This window comes from Xenopus laevis, chromosome 9_10S (genome assembly GCF_017654675.1).
Source record: "Xenopus laevis strain J_2021 chromosome 9_10S, Xenopus_laevis_v10.1, whole genome shotgun sequence".
NCBI classification, from domain to species: Eukaryota; Metazoa; Chordata; class Amphibia; order Anura; family Pipidae; genus Xenopus; species Xenopus laevis.
This window is the reverse complement of record NC_054388.1, coordinates 4984907-5010401: the sequence shown is the minus strand read 5'-3', so window position 1 is coordinate 5010401 and position 25495 is coordinate 4984907. Positions and strand designations below refer to the sequence as shown.

Sequence of the window (25495 nt, the reverse complement as noted above, 5' to 3'; positions counted from 1 at the left end):
TCTAATATCCTTATCATTTACAGTAGGGGGTACATTATCCCTTATAATACATGAGTGATACTCAGAGTTCCCTGTATAACTCAGCCTGCAGCCTTGTGCCTTTATATGGTCACAGAACAACCCCTCAGTGACTTCTAATATCCTTATCATTTACAGTAGGGGGTACATTATCCATTATAATACATGAATGATACTCAGAGTTCCCTCAGTGACTTCTAATATCCTTATAATTAGAGTCTCAGTCCATAGACATTTGGGGTGACGTAAGCAAGAGCAGCGTGTTGGTGACTATTCCATAGGAGAACAATTTACAGTTGAGGCCACTATAGGTGAAGAACTTTAGGAAGCGCCAGGAAGGTGTAAATGGTGGAGTCTGAAGAAAGGAAAGAAGGAAGAAGTGGAGCAGATGGAGGGGCAGTGATTCCATGGCCGGAATAGATAGAGACTGCGGGGACATGATTAGTTCAGCAATAGAGAGCAGTGACTGAGATGTTATTGGGTCCTACAGAAAAATCCTTTGGGAGGCCAGTACTGGGGACGGTGATCTGTTTCTCGCATACAGTAGGGGCCCTCGATGGGCCCTCAATTTCCCTACTGTCCTTGGACCAGAGTGTGGATACCCTTGACATGAATACTAAACATATCCAAATATGAATTCAGTGAGTAACAATATTTATAATAACCAAGGATATTTTCTAGGAAAGGGGCCCCTCTGAAAACAATCCTTCCCTAAAACAAGTCCCCTAATGCCGCCACTCGCAAACTTTTCCCACAATTCCCTGTTAAACGTTTTGCTTCTGTCCAAATCCACTGGCCGCCCCTTTTATACACTGTCCCTGTACATTCCCGTCAACACAAACCACTTCTTGTGCCTTCTCCCCCCGACCTCCCTCCTCATCCTCCCTGTGCTCTGATTATCATCACCCCCCGGGGCGGAGGCTACACAGAAATCACTTGACACTGACAATGTCCCCAGGCAAAGTGACATTAGCCTGCGTGTGACCTGGGAGAGACGGACAGGGTGGGGGACACCATTGCAGTTATAGGAGAGGGGGGGGGGAGAAGTTCATCAGAAAAATGTGTCCGACTGTAGAGCCTGGCAGAGCCCAGCCACACACGTGCCCCCGTGACTACCCACTGGATTTCACTGATCTCATTTACTCGTATATATAATAAATATCTGTACAGTGTAATATTGACTTGGGAAAATGTATAAGGGCTTTGCCACCAACAGAAAGTGCCCTAAAACTGACCCTGGAGCATTTTAGGGGCTGACATATATGACAATATCATATACTATATGTCACTGCTTACAAACATGGGGTATATTATATGATATTGGCTGGTGGCAAGCCCGGACTGGAAATCTGTGGATTGTATATTCTACTGTACATGTCCTTGTATATCCTACTGTATATTTCCTTGTATATCCTACTATACTGTACATTTCCTTGTATATCCTACTGTACATTTCCTTGTATATCCTACTGTACATTTCCTTGTATATCCTACTGTACATTTCCTTGTATATCCTACTGTATATTTCCTTGTATATCCTACTATACTGTACATTTCCTTGTATATCCTACTGTACATTTCCTTGTATATCCTACTGTACATTTCCTTGTATATCCTACAGTATATTTCCTTGTATATCCTACTGTACATATCCTTGTATATCCTACTGTACATTTCCTTGGAAATCCTACTGTATATTTTCCTTGTATATCCTACTGTACATTTCCTTGTATATCCTACTGTATATTTCCTTGTATATCCTACTGTATATTTCCTTGTATATCCTACTGTACATTTCCTTGGAAATCCTACTGTACATTTCCTTGTATATCCTACTGTACATTTCCTTGTATATCCTACTGTATATTTCCTTGTATATCCTACTGTACATTTCCTTGTATATCCTACTGTATATTTCCTTGTATATCCTACTGTACATTTCCTTGTATATCCTACTGTACATTTCCTTGTATATCCTACTGTACATTTCCTTGTATATCCTACTGTATATTTCCTTGTATATCCTACTATACTGTACATTTCCTTGTATATCCTACTGTACATTTCCTTGTATATCCTACTGTACATTTCCTTGTATATCCTACAGTATATTTCCTTGTATATCCTACTGTACATGTCCTTGTATATCCTACTGTACATGTCCTTGTATATCCTACTGTACATATCCTTGTATATCCTACTGTATATTTCCTTGTATATCCTACTGTACATGTCCTTGTATATCCTACTGTACATTTCCTTGGAAATCCTACTGTATATTTTCCTTGTATATCCTACTGTACATGTCCTTGTATTTACCACTGTACATTTACTTGTGTATCCAACTGTACGTTTCCTACTGTATCAACTAATAGTAGCATTCGGTATTCTGCATAGTGAGCCTTATTTACATGAATATTTATTACTATTTACCCCTATAAGGGTTGCCCTAAGAAACTGATTGCCCCACAGTTTTGATATAAATAATAGTTGAATGCTTGTTTTTTTTAATCCTTTACATAGGGCTTTACAGATATTATACAACATTGGCGTCAGTCCCTGCCCCAGTGGAGCTTACAATCTAAGGTCCCTATCACATTCACACACCCCAGAGGCAATTTTATCAGGAGCCAATGAACTTGCCTGTGTGTTTTGGGAGTAGGGGAGAAAATCAGTAGAAACTGGAGGAAACACAGGCAAGAACAGGCTCCAGGTCTCTCAGGCACAGGGAAACCCTTTTTTAATTCAGCAAGAGAAGATCCATCAAAGACGGCACTTGGTTTCTGAACTCATAAATGATTAGTATACGGTTCTATTAAATTTTTATTACCCACAGGCCAGCAGTGAATGTAATGCCTGTTGCCATTTATAAGGGAACCAGGGAATTCCATACTAATACAGAAGCTGTAGGTTTGCCGTCCTTTCATAAAGGAAACTGTCAGTTGACATACTACATGTATATATTCTCCAATACAATTTTGCACAGCATAGCTAATATAACAGGGATTTTCTATGGTAAGAGCAGTAGTTGTTGAATTGTCTCCCTGAAGCCTGTGTATTGGCAGAAACATTTCAAGAAAGGACCTTTTAAGTAAACGTAAAAAATATAAGGCTACCAATACAGTGAACTGATGATCCAGACCAGTAAGAGTTAACGGCTCTTCTAGGAAAGACCTCCAGGCATATCGTGGGAACGGTGGTCTTTCAGCAGATGCCATTGATGAGATGCTACAAACCAGAGTGACCATCATTATCACTGATACAATGACAACAGAAAGAGCAGCTGCACATGTCAGCACTTCAATAATTTAAACTTAGATGATAGAATTTTGCATAAGAGTATAATGTGAATGCTGCTTTATCTATATATATATATATATATATATATATATATATATATATATATATATATATATCTAACGGTTCCTATATGTTTAGTGTTTTTCTTTTTATCTATTATCTATCAATATTGTCTATCAATACATTCATCATCTAGTTTTTGTCTTTGTTTGTTGCTGTATAATCACCTGGCTATCTAATGTCTTTTTTTCCTTTTTTTCCTTCCTTCCTTCCTTCCTTCCTTCCTTCCTTCCTTCCTTCCTTCCTTCCTTCCTTCCTTCCACCCTTCCTTCCTTCCTTCCTTCCTTCCTTCCATTCTTAATTCCATCCATCCGTCTATCCTTCCTTCCTTCCATTCCATTCCATCCATCCATCCATCCATCCATCCATCCTTCCTTCCTTCCTTCCATTCCTTCCTTCCATCCTTCCATCCTTCCTTCCTTCCTTCCTTCCTTCCTTCCTTCTTTCCTTCCTTCCACCCTTCCTTCCTTCCTTCCTTCCATTCTTAATTCCATCCATCGGTCTATCCTTCCTTCCTTCCATTCCATTCCATTCCATCCATCCATCCATCCTTCCTTCCTTCCATTCCTTCCTTCCATCCTTCCTTCCTTCCTTCCTTCCTTCCTTCCTTCCATCCTTCCTTCCTTCCTTCCTTCCATCCATCCATCCTTCCTTCCTTTCTTCCTTCCTTCCTTCCTTCCTTCCTTCCTTCCTTCCTTCCTTCCTTCCTTCCTTCCACCCTTCCTTCCTTCCTTCCTTCCTTCCTTCCTTCAATTCTTAATTCCATCCATCCGTCTATCCTTCCTTCCTTCCATTCCATTCCATCCATCCATCCATCCATCCTTCCTTCCATCCTTCCATCCTTCCTTCCTTCCTTCCTTCCTTCCTTCCTTCCTTCTTTCCTTCCTTCCACCCTTCCTTCCTTCCTTCCTTCCATTCTTAATTCCATCCATCGGTCTATCCTTCCTTCCTTCCATTCCATTCCATTCCATTCCATCCATCCATCCATCCTTCCTTCCTTCCATTCCTTCCTTCCTTCCTTCCTTCCTTCCTTCCTTCCTTCCTTCCTTCCTTCCTTCCTTCCATCCTTCCTTCCTTCCTTCCATCCATCCTTCCTTCCTTCCTTTCTTCCTTCCTTCCTTCCTTCCATCCTTCCTTCCTTCCTTCCTTCCTTCCTTCCTTCCATCCTTCCTTCCTTCCTTCCTTCCTTCCTTCCATCTATCCGTCTATCCTTCCTTCCTTCCATTCCTTAGTTCCATCCTTCCTTACTTCCTTCCATCCTTCCTTACTTCCTTCCATCCTTCCTTCCTTCCTTCCTTCCTTCCATCCTTCCTTTTTTCTTTCTTTCTATCTTTAGTTCACATGAGTGCAGTACAATGCAGCTCATACAGAAATATTAAGGAGAAAGGCAATTGCTAGGCCTGTCTATGGCAAGTGGAATGTATAGAGGATGCCATTACTAAATGCCCACGTGGCACGCAGACACGAGTGTGTGACTGCATATAGAGATGTAGCTCGTGTTAGCACATTGACAGCTCTACAAACCTGTTACCATGCAACCCTCCTCTCTCCTCCCTCACTGCTCTCCTCTCCCGACTCCCCCCCCTCATACCGTCTGTCACAAGCCCCTCACCCACCCTCACCAATATAGAAGCTCTCTGCTCGCTGAGCATTCTGGGTTTGGTAGTTTTTTACTACATTACTGGGATTTTTTATTAAGGGCTTCCACCATTCTTCTAACCATACTGTCCAATATTTCCCATGCAGCGGTCCTGGGAGCTGACATAGCACCTGTTTGTGGGCTGCATTATATCACGATGGTGATGATGTCATACAGAGCAGTGTATGGAGGCCATCAGCCGGCAGGGGGCTGTAAATATAACCTTTGAAGTATGCTAATTGTTATGTATTCAGTGATTATTTGTATGTGAAACTACATATGTGAACAGATTTGTTCTATGGCACATGGAATGGATTTTCTATTGTGGTAAACGAGCAGCGCTGCTGCTATTGAGACGACTATAGCCTAAAATCACTTTGGTTTTTCCTATTTAATACACTGCATTCACCCTAATCTTAGATCTATATGGGACTGAAGTTATGCCATGAGCCATCCAGACAAAAATAAAAGCTAGTGAGCTCCACTGTGCAGGGGCGTAAGTACAGAGGAAGCAGACCCTGCGGCTGCAGGGGGACCCAGGAGGTATAGGGGGCCCACAAGGCCCTAATTATTCAGCAATTTTAATATATATTGGCAAAACAGGACATACTCTGTATATGTTGGGGCCCTAAAACTAATTTGCTGTGGGGCCCAGTGTATACTTTTATATATATATTGTACTTTTATGTACTGTACAGCGCTGAGGCTCCTTAACAGTGTTATACAAGTTATACGTGCATACATACACTCCCTTTTGGGTCTGTAGTTCAAAACTGCCCACAGATTCTGGATTATTGGGGAGGTATGACATCGAGAGGTGCCAACAATTGATTTGGGATCACTTTGAGCATGTAACTGGCAAAATGCCTGACATCTGTCTTGCTACCATAGGCATTAAGCTTTAAACTGGCCCTAGAAACTGCCCCTGTTACACAATGTGCATCCGCATGCAGTCTCATCTAATAATCTATTAATAATTATTTATAAGTTGAAAAATCTGACCAAGTGCATTAACCCATACTAACCAAACGGAGATTGGCTTCTGTTATTTTATCTGCTTTAGACTGATCCCAGTTAATTGTTGATTGATTGCTTCTGTGTTACTGCATTTGGACATATTGGTTCATTGTGAATAAAACGACTTGTAGCCTCTGACTGATGACATGTAGAGTTCCACCTTAATGCAACTGTCAAGCACTTACTGGCGGTTGGATGGTCATCCATGCTGCCGCTCCCATATTCCCATATTAGATTTGTTGTTTCTGGTGCTACTAACCTGTAAAGCTAAGATAGATAGATAGATAGATAGATAGATAGATAGATAGATAGATAGATGATAGATAGATAGATAGATAGATAGATAGATAGATAGATAGATAGATAGATAGATAGATAGATAGATAGATGATAGATAGATAGATAGATAGATAGATAGATAGATAGATAGATAGATAGATAGATAGATAGATAGTGATAGATAGATAGATAGATAGATAGATAGATAGATAGATAGATAGATAGATAGATAGATAGATAGATAGATAGATAGATAGTGATTGATAGATAGATAGATAGATAGATAGATAGATAGATAGATAGATAGATGATAGATAGATAGATAGATAGATAGATAGATAGATAGATAGATAGATAGATAGATAGATAGATGATAGATAGATAGATAGATAGATAGATAGATAGTGATAGATAGATAGATAGATAGATAGATAGATAGATAGATAGATAGATAGATAGATAGATAGATAGATAGATGATAGATAGATAGATAGATGATAGATAGATAGATAGATAGATAGATAGATAGATAAATAGATAGATAGATAGATAGATAGATAGATAGATAGATAGATAGATAATAGATAGATGATAGATAGATAGATAGATAGATAGATAGATAGAAGATAATAGATAGATGGATAGATGGATAGATAGATAGATAGATAGATAGATAGATAGATAGTGATTGATAGATAGATGATAGTGAGAGAGACAGAGAGAGAGAGAGAGAGAGAGAGAGAGAGAGAGAGAGAGAGGGGGGCCTTGGTTGGGCTCAACACAGAACCAAATGCAGAACCAAAGCAGTTAGAAGCAATAGAACTACCCTGCTGTGGTCCTATCTTCCATGACCGGATCTGGACTGTGTTGAGGCCCTGTGCTCACAAACATTTCAAGAGAAAACTCACTGCGCATGCTGGCTTACATCAGTCAATGACTACTTACTTCCCAGTTATCCTGAAAGCTTTCATATCGCATTCATAATAAATATTCTTCAGTGCTCCATCTTGGTTTCAGGTTGACCATGTTGGATTAAGTGATTTCTTGGGAGCTAAATTTCTGCTCGATTATCCCAGGGGTGTCCAAAAGGTAGATCGGAATCTACCAGTAGACCTTTAGCTGGTGATCAGTAGATCTCAAGCAGGGTTGGACTGGACATGGAGGGGCCCCTGGGTTACTATACTCTGGGCCCCCCTGTGCGCATGCTTAAACGTCTTGGCACACGCTAGTGCGCATGCGTAAACAACTGGGTGCATGCCGCACATGCAAACGTGCAAACGCTGGTGCGCATGCGCAAATGCCGACGTGCATGCGCTACCGGTGCATCAAATTAATTTTTATTGGAGATTGGGGAGGGGGGCTGGGCTCACCGAGTTTTTTCCCATCAACCCGCCGGCCCAGTCCGATGCTGATCTCAAGACACTGTCAACAAAAAAGTTTGTCTATATCACCTCCTATTTCATGCTTTTCCTTCACATATTCATTATGCTAAGGTTACATAAGAAATAGTTGTCTGTTAAATATATAAATTTTCTCATAAATCAATATTCAAGTAATATTTTCCATGGAACAGAAGACTAACAATGCTTTTACGGATGTAGATCATAATGGAACATCGTCATTAAAAGTAGACCTCGCATTAGTAAAGTAAGGACACTCCTGCCTTATCCTATTAATAAAAAGATTCTCATCTGGCCGGTTTCCTAGGCCTCCTGGCGATCCTGTTAGCATACAAATGTAAATGAGAAAGTTGCCTGCTGGATCCATAGTGGAGCATGGAATAAACAGCAAGAGCAAGAATTGCCATGCTTCTAAATTGCCGCACACCCTGGGGGGGTATTGATTTGCACAGGCATCTGCTGACGAATGGGAGGCTGAAGTTGTCGAAATGCAAAAACCCCTTATTTCCCAAATTTCAGCCATCTCCTTCCAATCTGTGTGCATGCTAATATGTGGAACAAGTGTAGTAATATTACACAGATATTAAAATATATATATATATATATATATATAATATACACACAAACAAATATATGTGCATTCTGGAAATGAATACAAATCCTGCTTTGATCTAGTATTTCATTATCACAGAACGATTCTGGTTTTTCCTTTAAAATCCCTTTCTCAGTGTGTGTGTGTGCGATTTATTCAGATCTGCCAACCCTTCTCTCTTTAGGACCCTGCGGGAGACCCTCCACATCACAGAAGGCAGGAAAAAAGGGAGAGAGCAGTGAGAGGGGGAGTGATAGAAAGGGAGGGGGGTCAGTGAGAGAAAGGAGGAAGGAGGATGTTGCTTTTCGTGATGCTAGCTTAGGCCAGGATGCATCAGCTACAGTGATATGGTGGGTGACTTTGCTCCATCGCTCCGCTACATTGTTCCGTTGTTCCATTAAAGAGAACAGAAGATGTTCCTGGCAGAGACAGCGGCTTGATGTGAGAGGAGCAAAGAAAGAGGAGTAGCGGTATTGGTGGTGGAGGAGGAGGAGGAGGAAAGAAGAGGACTATGAGATCTGGGTATCCACATCCTATATGTTCAAAATGATGAAGACGGAGGGTAAGAACCCAGGTGGTGGGCCCAGGAGTTCATCCCCTCATCGGAATGCTTATGAAGTTGGGGTGCAGACATTGTGCTCTGGCCAAGATGGGTTCTCAGAGTCAGAATCTGAGGAGAACCGCAAATTGCGATGCAAATACGGGTCCAATGTTCACCGAATCAAGAACATGTTTCTACAAATGGGGACAACCCCAGGGGGGGCAGAGGTGGACAGTGCAAAGGCCAAGGAAAAGCCATCAAAACTGACATTGCCGCGGGCCGGCAGCCTAAACGAGAATGTCAACCACAGCGCCCTTTTGAAGCTGGGTACCAGTGTTTCAGAGAGGGTGAGCCACTTTGATACCCCTGCGGACAGGCCACCTTCCAAACTGCAGGAGGCCCGCCGGGTCTTCGAGAGAAACCTCCAAGAGAAGGAGACCACCAATCGTATCTTCCTGCGCAAAGAGAGAGGAGGGTTCCAGGATCGAAAACTGGACGTAGTAGTAAGGTTTGGAGGGAGCACAGAGTCGCTTGATAGGCTGGACACGGACGCCGTGTCGCCAACAGTAAGCCAGTTAAGTGCTGTCTTTGAGAACGCAGACCTCCGCAACAACCTTCACAAAATTCCTACCAAGGGTCCAACCAGCCGGCGTACCAGACTCTTCCAGCCTGAGGTAACCAAGGACGTTGACACTGACAAGAAAACCACCGTAAAGGCGGCTGATGGGCCCCAAAGGCCTGGCACGGTTCAGGAAATCTGTAAAATCAAGCCGGTGGAGGTGGAAGAAAGTGGGGAGTCAGAAACAGATGCATTAAATGAAACTGTGGCAGCAAAAGAGGAGAAACCGATCAAAACTGGAACTGAAAATGGGGGTTCAGAGGTCAAGGGGGTGACAGCGCGGGAGGGTGACTTGGAGGAAGATGCTGAAGCAGAAACCGTTGAAGAAGACTATAAAAGGGAAGACTGGTCTGAGGTTGAAGTCATAGAGCTCAGCGCTTACAGTGGACTTGGGGAGGACTCTGGGGGCAGTGGCTTGGAGGAAGATGAGGATGGGTTTTATGAGGCCGTAACAAGCTGCCAGGAGATTGAGGGTCTGTCTGAAGAAGAGGAGCCAGTGCAAACGAGGAAAATACGCTTTAGTACAGCCCCTATTAAGGTAAGTCCGACCCATATAGGCCCAGGTGCCATTTTCTTGTTTAGATAGGACTACAGTGGACGCCTACTATTCTAGCCGATCCTTCTTTCCTTAGTCTGATATTTGTTGAGCCCAGCCATGAAAGGTAGGCTACTAAAAAAAATCCCAGAATCCTTTAAGCGTGGCCTGGCGCTACCTCACGGGGTGGGACGAGACACGAATGCAGAGAGGGATAATCCTCCATTTGCAGATATTGTTTATCTTTATCACATTGTTGCCATGTTGGTAAGTGTAAATGCCTCCCCCACCCACTGCTGCTCAGACACACTCAGCTGACAGAACGAAGGAAGTGTGTGACAATGTGACACTTCCTGCTGCTGCTGCTGTGGGGACAGTGACAGAGTGTGTGTGGGGGAAGGGAATCCCCCTTCACTTCCTGTTATGAGAGATCTATACTGATCCCTCTGTCATGATCACCCCACTGCACTGTCACAGCTGAGCCATATATATATATATATATACACACACACACACACATATATACGTCAGAGATTCTATAACATTAAATCCATGTGGAATTTGCAGGTGTATCCTGCCCAGTGGAGCGTACCATTAGATGTGCCTCAGAGGGGACCATTTCTGTCATGAACAATGCAAAGCAATGCCCGGCGGTTACATTCTGTATTCTGTAATCCCCGTAATCTATACAAGGCTACAGTGCAGCGAGCAGGAATCACACCACGTCAGTAATACAATAGAAGAAATGCTACAGGGGGGCCCCTCTGACAACTGTCTTTGAACGGTGGGGTGCAAATAGGGCCCTTTATGTAGCGAGGCCCTGTTGGGAGTAGGAAGAGTGGGGGACAGACGAGCAGGATAATGACAGAAATAAAAGATGGCGACACAATGTCAGTGTGGCCCTTCAGTTCGGAAAGTCTTAGTGTATATATTAACGGGATACTGTCATGGGAAAACATGTCACAATGCATTGGTTAAAGGAAAACTACACCCCTCTAACAGGGTTAGACTGGGGGGCCCGGGGCCCACCGGGACTCCTGCCCAGAGCCCCCCTCCGGATCCTCTACTGCAACGCTGCGCATGCGCAAAAGGATCCACGCACATGCACAAAGATCGAGAGAGGGGGTCTGGGCCAGCAGGGGCCCACCGGGTTTTTTCCTGTTGTCCCGCTGGGCCAATCCAACCCTGCCCTCAAACAATGTAGGTCTCTATAAAAATATACTGCATAAACAGCTCCTGTGTAAAACCCTGCAGCATGTAAAAAAACATTTTCATAATAATATACTTTTTTAGTAGTATGTGCCACTGGGTAATCATCAATAGAAAACTGCCATTTAATAAAAAATAAAGGCGGCCCTTGGGATCGTAGGATTCACGGTGCACTCGCACATACCAAAGAAACCGTGCATGTTAGGTCACATGAGCCAATGAACAGACAGAGTTCTGACTTTTGCTTCCACACTTCCTGTGACAGTGAAGAGTTTTAGTATTTCTGGTCAGGTGGTCTCTTCCTGTTACAGTTAGAGCTGCAGGATTGTCTGGTCAGGTGATCTCTTCCTGTTACAGTTAGAGCTACAGTATTTCTGGTCAGGTGATCTCTTCCTGTTACAGTTAGAGCTGCAGTATTGTCTGGTCAGGTGATCTCTTCCTGTTACAGTTAGAGCTGCAGTATTTCTGGTCAGGTGATCTCTTCCTGTTACAGTTAGAGCTGCAGTATTTCTGGTCAGGTGATCTCTTCCTGTTACAGTTAGAGCTGCAGGATTGTCTGGTCAGGTGATCTCTTCCTGTTACAGTTAGAGCTGCAGGATTGTCTGGTCAGGTGATCTCTTCCTGTTACAGTTAGAGCTGCAGTATTTCTGCTCAGGTGATCTCTTCCTGTTACAGTTAGAGCTGCAGTATTTCTGGTCAGGTGATCTCTTCCTGTTACAGTTAGAGACGCAGTATTTCTGGTCAGGTGATCTCTTCCTGTTACAGTTAGAGCTGCAGTATTTCTGGTCAGGTGATCTCTGAGGCAGCACAAAGACCATCACGAAATGGTGGTTCAAGGCAAGAGATGTAAAAGGGCAATATTTACTTAAATATATACACCAGTTTGGTAAGATTTTTTAATATGTCACTTAATATGATGTAAACTATCTGTTGCTCAAGTATTTATTTTGGGGGTATAGTTTTACTTTAATAGTGCTGTCCAGCAGAATTCTGCACTGAAATCCGTTTATCAAAAGAGCAAACAGATTTTTTTTATATTTCATTTTGAAATCTGACATGGGGCTGGACATATTGTCAGTTTCCCAGCTGCCCCCAGTCATGTGACTTGTGCTCTGATAAACTTCAATCACTTTTTACTGCTGGGCTGCAAGTTGGAGTGATATCACCCCCTCATCCCTCCCTCCAGCAGCCGAACAACAGAACAATGGGAAGGTAACCAGATAACAGCTCCCTAACACAAGATAACAGCTGTCTGGTAGATCTAAAATCAGCACCCAATAGTAAAAATCCAGGTCCCACTGAGACACATTCAGTTACATTGAGTAGGAGAAACAACAGCCTGCCAGAAAGCAGTTCCATCCTAAAGTGCTGGCTCTTTCTGAAATCACATGACCAGGCAAAATTACCTGAGATGCACCTACACACCAATATTACAACTAAAAAAATACACTTTTTGTGTTAGGAATAAAATTTTATATGGTAGAGCGAATTATTTGCAGTGTGAACAGTGTAATTTAGAAATAAAAACGACACCATGACAGAATCCCTTTAATAATAGGGTGCCACAAAGTTTAGGTACACCACATGGGCGATTTTGTGTGGTCTGTACAGGGGTGCTGATCTCTAAAGCTCTGAATACATTGATATCTATTCTGTAGTGCCTGTGATATTCAGAAGGTCTGCAGCGAGGACTGTATTGCGCAGACATTATCTAACCCCAGAGTCATCAATGAAATATCGATCCAGTCTTGGCTTTGCAAAGCCATAAAACTGGCATCAAGCAGCGGGAGGACTGGGTCGGTATGAGTGTCTGTACCTAAGAGAGAGAGGCCAACAAGCACCTTTCATTTTGCTGTTGGGCCCTTTACATAAGAGTTACCACCGTTAAATGGGAAACACATGGACTTCACATCCTGGATGATGAATTAGCAGTTTATTTAGATGAATGCAGCAGACTGCTTCAGTCTCAGTGCAGCCATGCAGGACGCATTGATAAACCAGCTGCTGTCAAGGGAAGGTTTTTGGGGGATGCTGGGAATTGTAGTTCCATAACAGGCCAGTTTTTTTCCAACTCATTCAGCAGAACGGCAAAACGTGTCAAATTTACCAATCCAATAGCCTTCTCATCTTTCCCTGGGGACATGCTGGAACGGAGCACCGTTAGCGGCTCCCAAGGGAAGGCTTAAGAACCAGAGCATTAGCGGTTTCTCTCAAGGACGTTAAACAAAGAAGTCCAATCTGCGGACCAATAGATGTAGAATTTGGCAAAGATTTGAGCCAGGGCAAATTCTTTCTATGACATGCATTAAAAGTGCTCTCCCTCCCATTGTAAACCATGTCCGCAGACTGTGCCGTTGATATCAATAAAACATATACAGACCCAGGCTACAGTAGGGTCCCAATGTGATCTAAATATGTCCACTTTCCATTATTCACCTATGAAAAATTCAATATTTCTATGTATTGGACCTGCTTTCTGGGTAACCACATGGTGGCACTATACTAAGCCACCCTTGCAACTGAGTAGCCCATGGGGATCTTGTCACTAGCATGTGACACCGACGCTGACGTTGAACATAAAAACCTCTCTTTTCTTCACCCATGTGACCATGGTGAAATCATCTCTGTGATAAATGCAATACATTTACTGAATTTGATTGACAGGTCAGCCGGCCAGTGGTATGACAGATGTTTCATGATTCTACTGGTTATCATGATACTGGAGAGATATAGATATATAGAGATAGGCATAGTGATTCCATTCCCACATAGCTTAGGCCAGGGGTCCCCAACCTTTTATACCCATGAGCCACATTCAAATGTAAAAAGAGCTACACAGACACAAAAAGTTCATGGGGTGCCAAATAAGAGATGTGATTGGCTATTTGATAGGCCCTATATTGACTGGAATCCTACAGCTGTTTTTTATGCAACCAAAACTTGCCTTCAAGTCAGAAATTCAAAAATAAAAAATTGCTTTGAGGCCACTAGGAGCAACATCCAAGGGGTTTGGTGGTTAGCCAGTGGTTGGGGATCATTGGCTTAGGCTAATAATAATAATAATAATTGTGTTATAGAAAAGTGTAACTTTGCAGAAGAGCTGCTGTATGAAAAGAAAAAGTTGAGGCCCTTGAGATGAGCCCCACGTTCCTCTGTTGTTCTAGCTTCTTGTCTCAGTTGAGTATCCATTGTCCAGATGTTGTTATCGTGGGCTGAGCTTGAGAGTTCCACAGTGTCGGACGGAATGCCAGGGGCCCACCAGAAAACCTTGGATCGTAGTCTCGTGTTCTCACTCAGCCTCTATTCTTTTCATATTATCATCTATCCTTCCCTCTTGTCCTTGTCAGTCTGGCCCTGCTAAGCTGAGCAGACTCTGTGTTGCACTGAAGCTTTATGGAACTAGCCTGCTAGAGCACCAGGTGATCTACTGGTGGGCGTAGGCACTACTGGGCACAACTAAGGAAAAAATCTGTCCTTTTTTATATTCATCATAGGTAAGGCCCATAACATTTAGCATTTTTGTAAGGGTAGGTCTGGATCTTAGGTTTTCTGGTAGACAGAAGGCCCTATCGATCACTACACTATCTAAGAAAAAATCCACTGGAGAAAATTCTGTATAAAATTAAAATGATTCCACTGCACATTCATGTTGACAACACTGTATATTTCAGAGATGTCAAATCAACATGGGGTTGGTTGACGTCTCTGCTGCTGCCAAGTAGATATAGTTGAATTTCCTACATTTCTAACATTTTCTTTGCCCTGATTCACAGCTCACAGTATATTTTAAGGAGAAAAGCAATCACACCCACAACCTTGCTCTCACCACCAGCCGCCCCTCCAGCTCTGCACACCCCACACTCTTTCTTTTTTCCTCTTTGCTGAAGAAGATGCCTTCCTCTTTTTAAGTACATTTCTTTGCTGCTTGATCAAGTGACACTACAATTTCTACAATCTACTATGTTTAAATAACCGTGCCGAAGGGCAAAGCTACATTTTAAACCTTCTCGATTTCTTTGCTGCCTTGGATCCTGTAGACCACTACCATGTTCAGTATAGCACCCCTCAGTTATCCTCCTGCTGTCAAGGCCAGAAATCGTTTGTCCCATCTGGGTGACTGGGTCACAGATACCAGAAGGTATACTGAAGGGCTAGAAGGCCTTCAACCAAAAGAACAATGTACTTCTACAGTATTTTTGCGGGTGAAAGCTGCTCTTCAACCCTCGGGCTCTCTAGAAGGGGTCCCACTAGGCTAAGACTTTGTTCTTCTTACTGTACTCAGCTCACAGTCAGTAACATCTAATAATTCACAAATGTAACAACACCATTATATTATATCCACTACACATAGACATTTTGAGTGACCTTTTTACCCAACACTATTGTTCATTAGCCATGGGAAATTACTTTTTATTATTATTTTAAAAATATTGCTAGAGAAATTCCCCTCCTTAATCCAGATACCTGCCAAATCCAATCTACGATTCTGCAACCTCCCCATTCCCCCACGTGTTTACTCACCTAATTGTATATATGTGATCATCACATTTCCAGTCAATTCACAATGCTTTTGCCGCAATATTCTGCTTAACCTGTTGACTCCACTCAGCAGATTGATGGAAAATTAAGCTCCTTTTGGTTATCTGATACAATTAAATTCACATGGTAATGTCTTTGTGTTGCCTTCACTCAAGTAGCACATTACCACTAATACATCACCTTACAACAGTAGACTTCTTCTTTGCCTGGTGAGGCCTCCAAATCCCACAGTTAGTTTCAGATTGAATCTCTGACCACCTTTGGTCAGAGTGGACACAGTGGAACTTACTGGTTGCTGGTTTGGGTGAAATGAATGACCTGTGAGTGGATCAGGTGTGTAGCCTAATATATTCTCGGGATAATTCTAGGGCACTTTTCCCAAACCCCACTAAGAGGTTCAACATTTGGCCAAGGTCTCTTTTACCCCAATACTTGGTTATGAATAAATTAAGTTATTGTTTTAATGTTCTTATTAGATCTATTCGATTTTTTAAAGGCGCTCTTTAAAATGGTTCAGAATCCCTATATAATAGATAAGTGGTTTCTAGGCATTTTCAGCTCAAGGTCTCCAGGGAGGTTCAGCCTTCGGTCAGGCCCTTAGCTTATCACACAAATAAAGAGAACCATTGGTGTTTTGGCCATCCAACCAGATTTCATGAACATCTAGGACGTCAGATATGCATATAACCTATATCTCACCCTTACTGACCTTCAAGCTGGTCCTTCAGACAATAAACCTGAGGTCACCAAGGGAAATCATCATTCCTTGGGGTAACAAAGCACCTAAAAATACCTTCCCCTCTGTATGCATTCTACCTGGTCTTCCATTTGGGTGGGACACTTTTAGAAATGTATTCCTTGGTGGGCTGCCCTGTGTCATATTATTTTTAAAAATTGCCATGCATATAAAAGGTAAGGTCTATCCTCCATAAGCTGGAGAACTGGGTACGTGGGTGGATTTCTATATGCATAAATGAACATTTGTACGTCTTTTTCTGGATACATTACTAGGCATGTTTCCAGAGGAAAAATGCTCATTTAATTTGCTAGATTTGATCATTTTTATTTTGTTTCTATAAAGTCTTTTCATTTTTCCACAACATCAACTGAACAATGACTATACATTTTCCCGTTGACCATTTGTTACGTTATTCTGAATAGGAATCATTTGTTTTCATAGGTTCCTTCACTTTTGGCCAATCCCGCTAGTATAAGATCTCCTGAAGCCACTTGTGTACATGTATTTGAGTCATGCCGGATAAGTAATTAGCATCTCATTAAAATTGATTTAATTGTTTCCTATTAGGCAAACCCCATTGCTGAATGCTCTCATACCAACAATGGAACTTATTTTACCCTGTTGTCAATAGGCAACTATACGTACTTCACTCATATGGATTGTCCCTAATAGACAGGAGAAGGCCATGAAGAAATATTAACATGGTCACAGTTTTCAATCTCTAATGTATAATGGAAGATGGAACTATCTTTGGACAATCTTTTTTCTGTTGCGTTCTTTTTAAGGTGTATAGCACGTATTCCAATGAGGATTATGACCGGCGTAACGAGGATGTGGACCCCATGGCGGCCTCGGCTGAGTATGAGCTGGAGAAGCGGGTGGAGAGGCTGGAACTGTTCCCCGTGGAGTTAGAGAAAGGTAAAGCAAAAGATTAATGGGAAAGAATCATGCATCTACATTTAGATTTCCACCAGCTCAATTCTAAGGCGTTTCTTGGTTGTCAACTGGACCCTAAATGTCTCAGTACACTTCCCTACTGTTCAAATCTCTTTTTGCCCTGATATAAAGCACAGGGTAGAAGATAACCTAGGCAAAAGGACCATTCTCCGTTGGTTGGCCTTAAACAGTCGCTATTAAAAAGCATTGTGAGCATTCCCCTGCCAGCCTGTTTGCTGTTCTTGCAGAGTCTGATGTTGCTGTTAGGAAAAGGAAAAGCTGATCTGATGATGGGAAGTAGATAAATTCTAATATCCGCTTATTCAAGCACAAGTCAGTTCCCCAGGTTTGTTGCTTGGCTGGTTTCTGCTGCTTTGCTTCCAGAACCAGAATTGCAGAGAACAGCAACAGTCAGACACTGCTTTCTATCCCAATTATATTTATATGGGGTGTTTTTTGATGATAGTTCCCCTTTAAGGCACACAACTGACACACAGAGTCTGCTTCATATCTAACAAAGTATTTAAATACATATCTGACCCTCATTATATAAACATTACGTTCTCTGGGCCTGTTTAGCTTCATACCCCACTCATTCCCTACAGACTCCCAGCATATGAAGTCCCTCTTCTCTTCTTCTTACTCTTAATACGGCACCAACACATGCACAAAGTACTTCTCGGCACCAGTAGAGCTCACAATCTAAGGTCCCTGTAACACTTACATGACAGACAAAGTTTAACTCCATCAGGAGCCAATTAACCTGCCTGTATGTACTCAATGCACATGTTAAAATTAATTTATTCCCTTATAGTTATTGTGCATAAACTCTTCTGTTTATATACCCGGTCCACAAGTACAATCCATTGATACCCAATCATTGTGTATCTCTGTAGACTCTGAGGGTCTTGGAATAAGTATCATCGGGATGGGAGCCGGAGCTGACATGGGACTGGAGAAGTTGGGGATATTTGTCAAGACGGTGACAGAAGGTGGAGCAGCCCACAGAGATGGCAGGTACAGTGTTCAATTGTGTTACTATTAATATCTGAAAACTACACTTCTGCTTGTTAATTTGGAGGACTTAATCACTCAGAGGGGTGTTAGAACTCAACACTGCTGCTGAGCTCTAACACCCAATATCATAGAATGGATTTTGACTTCTCATGCTTCTTCTCTAGAGCAATTGGCTGCCAAGGGATAACTGAAAGCTGAATATATCTCACTATTCCACCACTAGGCAATTTCCATACCAATAACATCCACGCATAATTGACTTCTAGTTTCTCTTTACTTTTATCCTCCAGGATCCAAGTGAATGATCTTTTAGTCGAAGTCGATGGGACCAGTTTAGTTGGTGTCACTCAATCATTTGCTGCTTCTGTCTTGAGGAACACAAAGGGACGTGTAAGGTGAGGTTTGGCGTAATTCCATATAGTATCTAATAACCACTGGTTACTACACAATGGAATAGGCTGGTCCCACCATGAGTTCATAGTTTGCTATCTTGGCTCTTATTACAAATAATAACAACCCTGTCTAAGAAAATAAAGAACAGGATTGTTTGCAGCAATAGCCATTCAGTCATGTTCACAACTGAATGAAAGATATCAGCCATGTATTTATTAACAGTGCGAAAAATTGTATTAGGTTTCTAATTGGTCGGGAAAAGCCTGGAGAACAAAGTGAGGTGGCCCAGCTGATTCAACAGACTTTGGATCAAGAAAGGTGGCAGAGGGAGAATATGGAACAGCGATATAATCAGTGCAATGAGGATGATGAAGAGGTGAGTATGGTAAACTAGAAGGCAGTGAAAAGTGAGTAGGAGTTATAGACCCATGGGCGAACTTCTTACATTGAAATGTAAATAGGACAACTGAGATACTAAATAGAACTCCATCCAGCTTAATGGAAGCAACAAGTAGCAGGGAAATGTTTGGGTTGGAAGTAATGATATACAATCATCCTAAGAGATGCCTGAATATCACTGGTACAATAACGGTGGGATTATTACAAAAATGCAGTAACCAGAGGCAAAGGTATAGTGGTACTAAATAGGAAACTCTTGAAGACAGAAGTGGAAGTTGGTGGAAGGTTCTTCTTTGAAGCAAGTTATTTGCTGCTTTTAATATGAAGGTCGAGTTGAGTTAGAAAAGATTGTGTTCTTAATATTTCAGACTGGGGAGTATGCAACTGATGAAGAAGATGAAGAGATGAGCCCTATGTTCCCAGGCGGGGAATTGGCTATTGAAGTGTTTGAACTTCCAGAAGGTGAGGATGCACTGTCCCCAGTGGAGATGGATCCTGAGAAGCTGGTGCACAAATTTAAAGAGGTAACTGTCTCTGGCATCCAAAAGAAGGCCATTAACTAGGTGGAATTCCAGACTAGATATCAAGTAATTTGTGTTCCCTTCCACAGTTGCAGATCAAACATGCAGTGACTGAGGCTGAAATTAAACAACTAAAAAGAAAGGTGAGAGAACAATATCTCCATGGACAAAATTGTGTCATTTCTACCAGCATCTTCCATGTTGCAACTACTTTCTACCCACTTTTTCAACCAGCATTCCCAAACAAACATATAGTTCCCAAGATCTGACTTGTTCCTGGTCCATTTTCAAGATCTATGACTGCCCTGCCAACTGAAACTCCTTATTGTTTGTATGTCCTATCATGTACAGCTATCTAATAGACTTTCTCCTTGCAGCTGGCAGGTCTTGAGCAGGAACGTTCTCGTTGGAGGGTGGAAAAGGCTCAGTTGCAGCAAAGTGTTCAGGAGAACAGGGAACGTGTGGAGAAACTGCAGGGGTATTGGATGGAGGCTCAGAATTTGTGCCAAGCGGTGGATGAACACTTAAAGGAGACACAAGCCCAGCACCAGGGACTGGAGCGCAAGTATGGCAAAGCAAAAAGACTCATCAAGGACTATCAGCAAAAGTAAGGAGTCCATAAACCCAGAAGAAACCTTCCAATGTACTTGTTTTTTTTAGTATCATTTTCATTTCTCATTTTCCCTTATACCTTAACCTTTATTTCATATTTTAATACTTGGTGGTTAATCTATTAGAAAGTGGTGTCCTGAGACAGCCTGCAGCTGGTCTTTACTTCCCTCTCACCATGCTAAAATTTAAAATGCAATTTGGTCATGAGAGGTCATCAACTAGACACAGATAAGGTTCCTACAGACTTTAACAGAACAGCATCATGTACTGTAGGCAATGCCATTAGATGGCTAATATAATAAGGATACTACGGTTTTTGGTTGAAACCAAAAATGAGTTTCTCCTGTTAGGCTGGATCTCCATGGTGCTTCATAATGCAGTTATATTTCCTGTTAAAAGGCATTACTATTACATTGAGAAGCTTCCAGTAGGACCATGCAATTATATTTGAGATGAAAATGTGTAATTAATATCTGGGAAGAACCAAACTTAGCATGGCAGCCCACCAGACATAGCTCCTTATATGTTAGGGCCCCTAAACAGTGGCATAGACTGAGTATGTTATAGATGAGGACAAGAATGAAGGGCGTCAAGAATGGCTAAGGGTCTTCTCATATGGAAGACTGGGTGAATATCAGGCACCTTTAAGAAAAGCAGATGGCTTCTGTTCGTACTGTGGGATCAGGTCTAACATGGGGGGCCCAAGAGTTTCTGTAACAAATACCCAGCCTGCTACTGATGAGTCAGCCAGGAAATCCAGAATATCCCCACTCACTAAAATAACCCGGCTTCTGCTATCTGTTTAAAAAAAGAAAGATGGGTGGATAGGAGCGGCAGGGAAGGAGAGCAAAATGTACAATGTTGGCTCAATGCAAATGACAACAGAGTGGGTGTTTCCTGCAGGAATGGCAAGGACCTCAGTCACATATATTATCCACAGTACCGCCATTTCCGATCCTCGTTATTCAAATGCTTCTTTCTTAATTATCAATAACTGGAATAGGAAGATGGACTTTCTAGGACAAGGACTAAAATACCAAGTGAATTCAACGATCCGACACATGGAAAATGATGAGGCCGGTTTGAATAGCCCCTTATCTGGGTAATGGCCTGAAACTGGGACAAATGAGTTTGCAGGTGTAAGAAAAGGGAAAGTAAAGGCAGAAGAAATGAAGCCTTCTATGGCTCAACCTAACATAACATCCTTTAGACAGGTCCTCACCATCATTCTATTTTTGATACCTTTCCATCTTTCTCAACCATCGCGTTAAAGTCTATACACTCCATACAATTAGGTCTCTAAACTATGACTCCAAATCCCAACCAAATTGTCTCTCTAATATATCCATCTCTATCCTTTATCACTTAGTTCTCAAAGCATATGTACATTCTTGTCTTTGTCTCCCAAAATTATCACCATTGTCTGGCCACTACAAGCTCCCAATACATTGTCAACCAGCTTCTCCTTGTAGTCACCACCTTTCCACGTCAGGTGTGTGCCTTCCATTATTTATTTGATTTGTTTTATGTAGCCAATCTTTATTCCTCATGCTAACAATTGTTTTCTATCTCAACCATCTGCATAAATCCTCTCTGCCTACTCTCTACTACTGTATAATTACCACCACCCTCTCACTCAGGTTCCTTTACTAGATTGTTTCTACTTTTTATTGTTCTTCTTATTGACAGTCCTTCCCAGCAACCACTCCAGCTCTTTTCTATCTACCCACATACTAACATGAAAGCATCGCATAAACCAATTATTTGCCACTCCTTCTAGCTCATTGTCTTCCCACTGCACCTGCCAAGTGTATCGGCTCTGCATCTCACATTTATTATCTAATCCATTCTATCTATAAACGTTGTCACCTTTTTTGCCCACAGGGAGCTGGACTTCGTGAAGAAAGAAGAGATGCAGAAACAAACACTGGAGGAGGTTGAGACTGTGCATGCTTCCGAGATCCAGAGGCTACAAGAGAAGGTGATTCTTTGGCTTCATTTATCTATATCCTCTTGTTTAGAATTATCTGTCCTTCAGTATCTGTACATCTTGCCTCTTTTTCACTCTATTTAGTATCTCATTGTAGAACAACACAATCCCTAAAGCTTTCCATACACTGCCAGCTTGCCCAAGTTAGCTCCCATGGAATAGGATGGCCAGAAATTGCCTGGTTTCACCAATCATATTGGACATACTGATTTTAGATCATTTGGAGACCCATACAGAGATTGCTTTCCTTAACATTTTAAGTAGAGTAACCTAAAGGATTTCCAGTAGGTCATATTTTAGCACATTTACAAAACAACTTGAAGATATGCAGGGATCAGTTCACTCCAGGAACACCAAGGACTTCAGGAAGGTTTCAACTCTTGACTGAAATACTTATATGCCTTTCATAATATCTAATACAAGTAATTCAAAAATAAACAACTGGACTTGCTTATTGAAGACGTTTCACTTCTCTTCCGAGCAGCTTCTTCTTCTTGTTTATTTTTGAATTACTTGTATTAGATATACCATGACCTGGATGAATGAAAATCTGCATAGTCATATTGCCTTTCATAATGTGTCTTCTTTTCTATCCCATTAGGTTTCTGAATTAGAGAAGAAGCTTATGACTCTCCAGTCAAACACCACCGCCTAGATTCTGTATTATAAGGGTAGGGGCACAATTGTTGGTGGTGCTTGTTCCACCTGCAGGATCTCAACTTTCCTCTTCTCCTTGCCCGTCGAGAGAACTAAGGACAATCTCTGCCTTCCATTGCTCATTTACTTTCCCTGTTATTAAAGTGTGGAACGAGGCAGCTTTCTATTGGGACCTGGACTCCTGGTTCTTCATGATCTTCTTACTGGACAAACAAGGAGTCCCAGTGGGCTGCGCAGTTCATTTGACAGCGCCACTTTGGCCTGCCTCTTCTTGTGGCCATAGGAATGTTTTACACAGTTGTTTTGTGGTCCTTGTCAATTGACAGCTTTGTGGCCTATATCTTATGGTGGCCTTGCAATGACTTTGGGACCCTTGTATTGCTTGGATATTTAAGGCCCCCATAGAGGCCTAAGCAATGAACTGTGGCCCTTTACCTGGGACTTTGCGTGTCTCTGTGCTGTGTCTGTGCTGGTGGCCTGTGCCTCTTACTTGCCTTGGTATCAAATGCAAGGTTTGTTTGGCACTTACCATCCTCTTCCTCTCTCTATCTCTATACTGTAGCGCCTCCCTTTCCTACCCTTGCACTCACAGAGTGAGTGAGCCGAGCATTGCCAGAATGACAGGTAGTGTGTAAGGCTGGGCGCGTGTAACTTAAAAACGTGTGTCTGACATGTGTGTAGAAATGTAGTTAGCTGTGGCTGTGCTGTATTGTGTGTTAAAATGAATATAGGATATGCCAACACACATGCAGACCTATAGGTACACATCTAATACATATGAATACACACTCACACATACCGGACAGACCACCGCAAGGGTAAGTCCCTTAAAAGATACACAAGTTATGTTGTGTGTGTGTCATCAAATATATACACATGGACACACAACCCCATTTCGGGGGAACTCAGATACGTCGATGACAGCTGTATATAACTCTGTAGAAATGTGAGCCAGTATCTACCTATGACTTTGCCACCTGCATGAAAAGTATGCCAACCACAATGCAGGTGCGGGTATTCTGAATTGAATGCGTCCCGCAAATGGTATTGCTGGCATCCATCTTTACTGCTGGATAGATAAAGGGAAACCTACACCAAATATGAAAAAAAAGACCGTTCAGACCGATTTCCCTCTTGCCACCTATAAAGGTGTTTTTTTTTTCAATATAACCTTGGAACTGGGTCATAAAATCTAGAAGAATTCCTTGATTTGATCAGTTTTATGAACACTGCTTTGTTCTCCTTTGAATTCAAGTTTTGGATGATGTATACATTGTCTAAAGCAATTTGCATATGATGGGTTTTTTTTCTTTAATTCATTGGGAATCTAAACTTTTGGTATCCGGCTGCCCCAGATATCCTAGCACCTCTCATGACCCTCCCGTTGTGTTAAAATTCCACTGTAAGAATGCAGAGGAGGTTCGCTGTTTGGGGGTGACATGACATCCTATGGAGCGAATCCAAGGAAATAAATGGAATTTTTCATACTTTCTAGGTTTTCACATGTAAAGAGAGAAACCATATTTCTAGACTAGCTTGGTATTCCTTAGTTCTAGGCACCCTTCTCTAGGACAATATGAGAATAGGGGGTGCCCTGAAAACCAGATTTTAGGACTCCAGTTCCAACGTTTATGTGACAAGATCCCATTTTCATTTCATCCCATTTTCATTATTTTTTTGCCATTTAAAGAAAATGGGGGGTGGGGTTGTGGAAAATCAGATAGGCGAGCCACTAGAATATTTTGGGCCAAGAATGGATGGGGTTGTGAGGGTGCGCTGCTAGTGATGTGAATGGTCGATAGGGAGGGGGCTGAATGACATTGTGCCAAATTATTATCTGTCTATTTATTGGTCTGTTACAGAAAAAAAAACAATATTGAAAGGCTGTATAAATGTGAAGTTTTATGAGTCCATTATTGGGAACAAGGATCAAAGTGTTGGGGGGTTATGGGTCATGACAAAAATAGAAATTTGGCATTAAACCAACTCTAATTGTTCTACTTTGGCCCTTATTTATATAGCGGATATTAACACGGGTTATTCATATATTAATAATGATACATTGGGGGGGCAATGATAAGTAGGAGAAATTATATGGGGCAATAGCAGATTACGGGGGGGGCTATTGGAACGAACTTTAGAAGTTATGGAAACAAATTATATAAATAAATAGGATTTATGTTGGGTAATAAGGACATTAGGAGGAGGAACTGCAAGGGAAAATCAAGCAATGGGTTATAGGGAGGGGGATATGGAGCAGTAGGAGGAGTTATAGGGAGGGGTATATGGAGCAATGGGAGGAGTTATAGGGAGGGGTATATGGAGCAATGGGAGGAGTCATAGGGAGGGGTATATGGAGCAATAGGAGGAGTTATAGGGAGGGGTATATGGAGCAATAGGAGAAGTTATAGGGAGGGGTATATGGAGCAGTAGGAGGAGTTATAGGGAGCGGTATATGGAGCAATAGGAGGAGTTATAGGGAG

At 42.0% G+C, this 25495-nt stretch overlaps 1 protein-coding gene across 1 annotated transcript; it reads left to right on the top strand.

The window, feature by feature from the left end:
• Window positions 1-8560: 8560 nt before the first annotated feature.
• On the top strand, window positions 8561-25009 carry ppp1r9b.S (protein phosphatase 1 regulatory subunit 9B S homeolog). Its single transcript, XM_018238072.2, has 10 exons — window positions 8561-10003; window positions 17273-17405; window positions 18320-18440; window positions 18731-18835; window positions 19074-19209; window positions 19601-19756; window positions 19843-19896; window positions 20131-20360; window positions 22250-22346; window positions 22957-25009. The coding sequence occupies exons 1-10, from the start codon at window positions 8843-8845 to the stop codon at window positions 23008-23010; spliced, it is 2247 nt and encodes a 748-aa protein (XP_018093561.1). The 5' UTR covers window positions 8561-8842; the 3' UTR covers window positions 23011-25009.
• The last annotated feature ends 486 nt before the right edge of the window (window positions 25010-25495 follow it).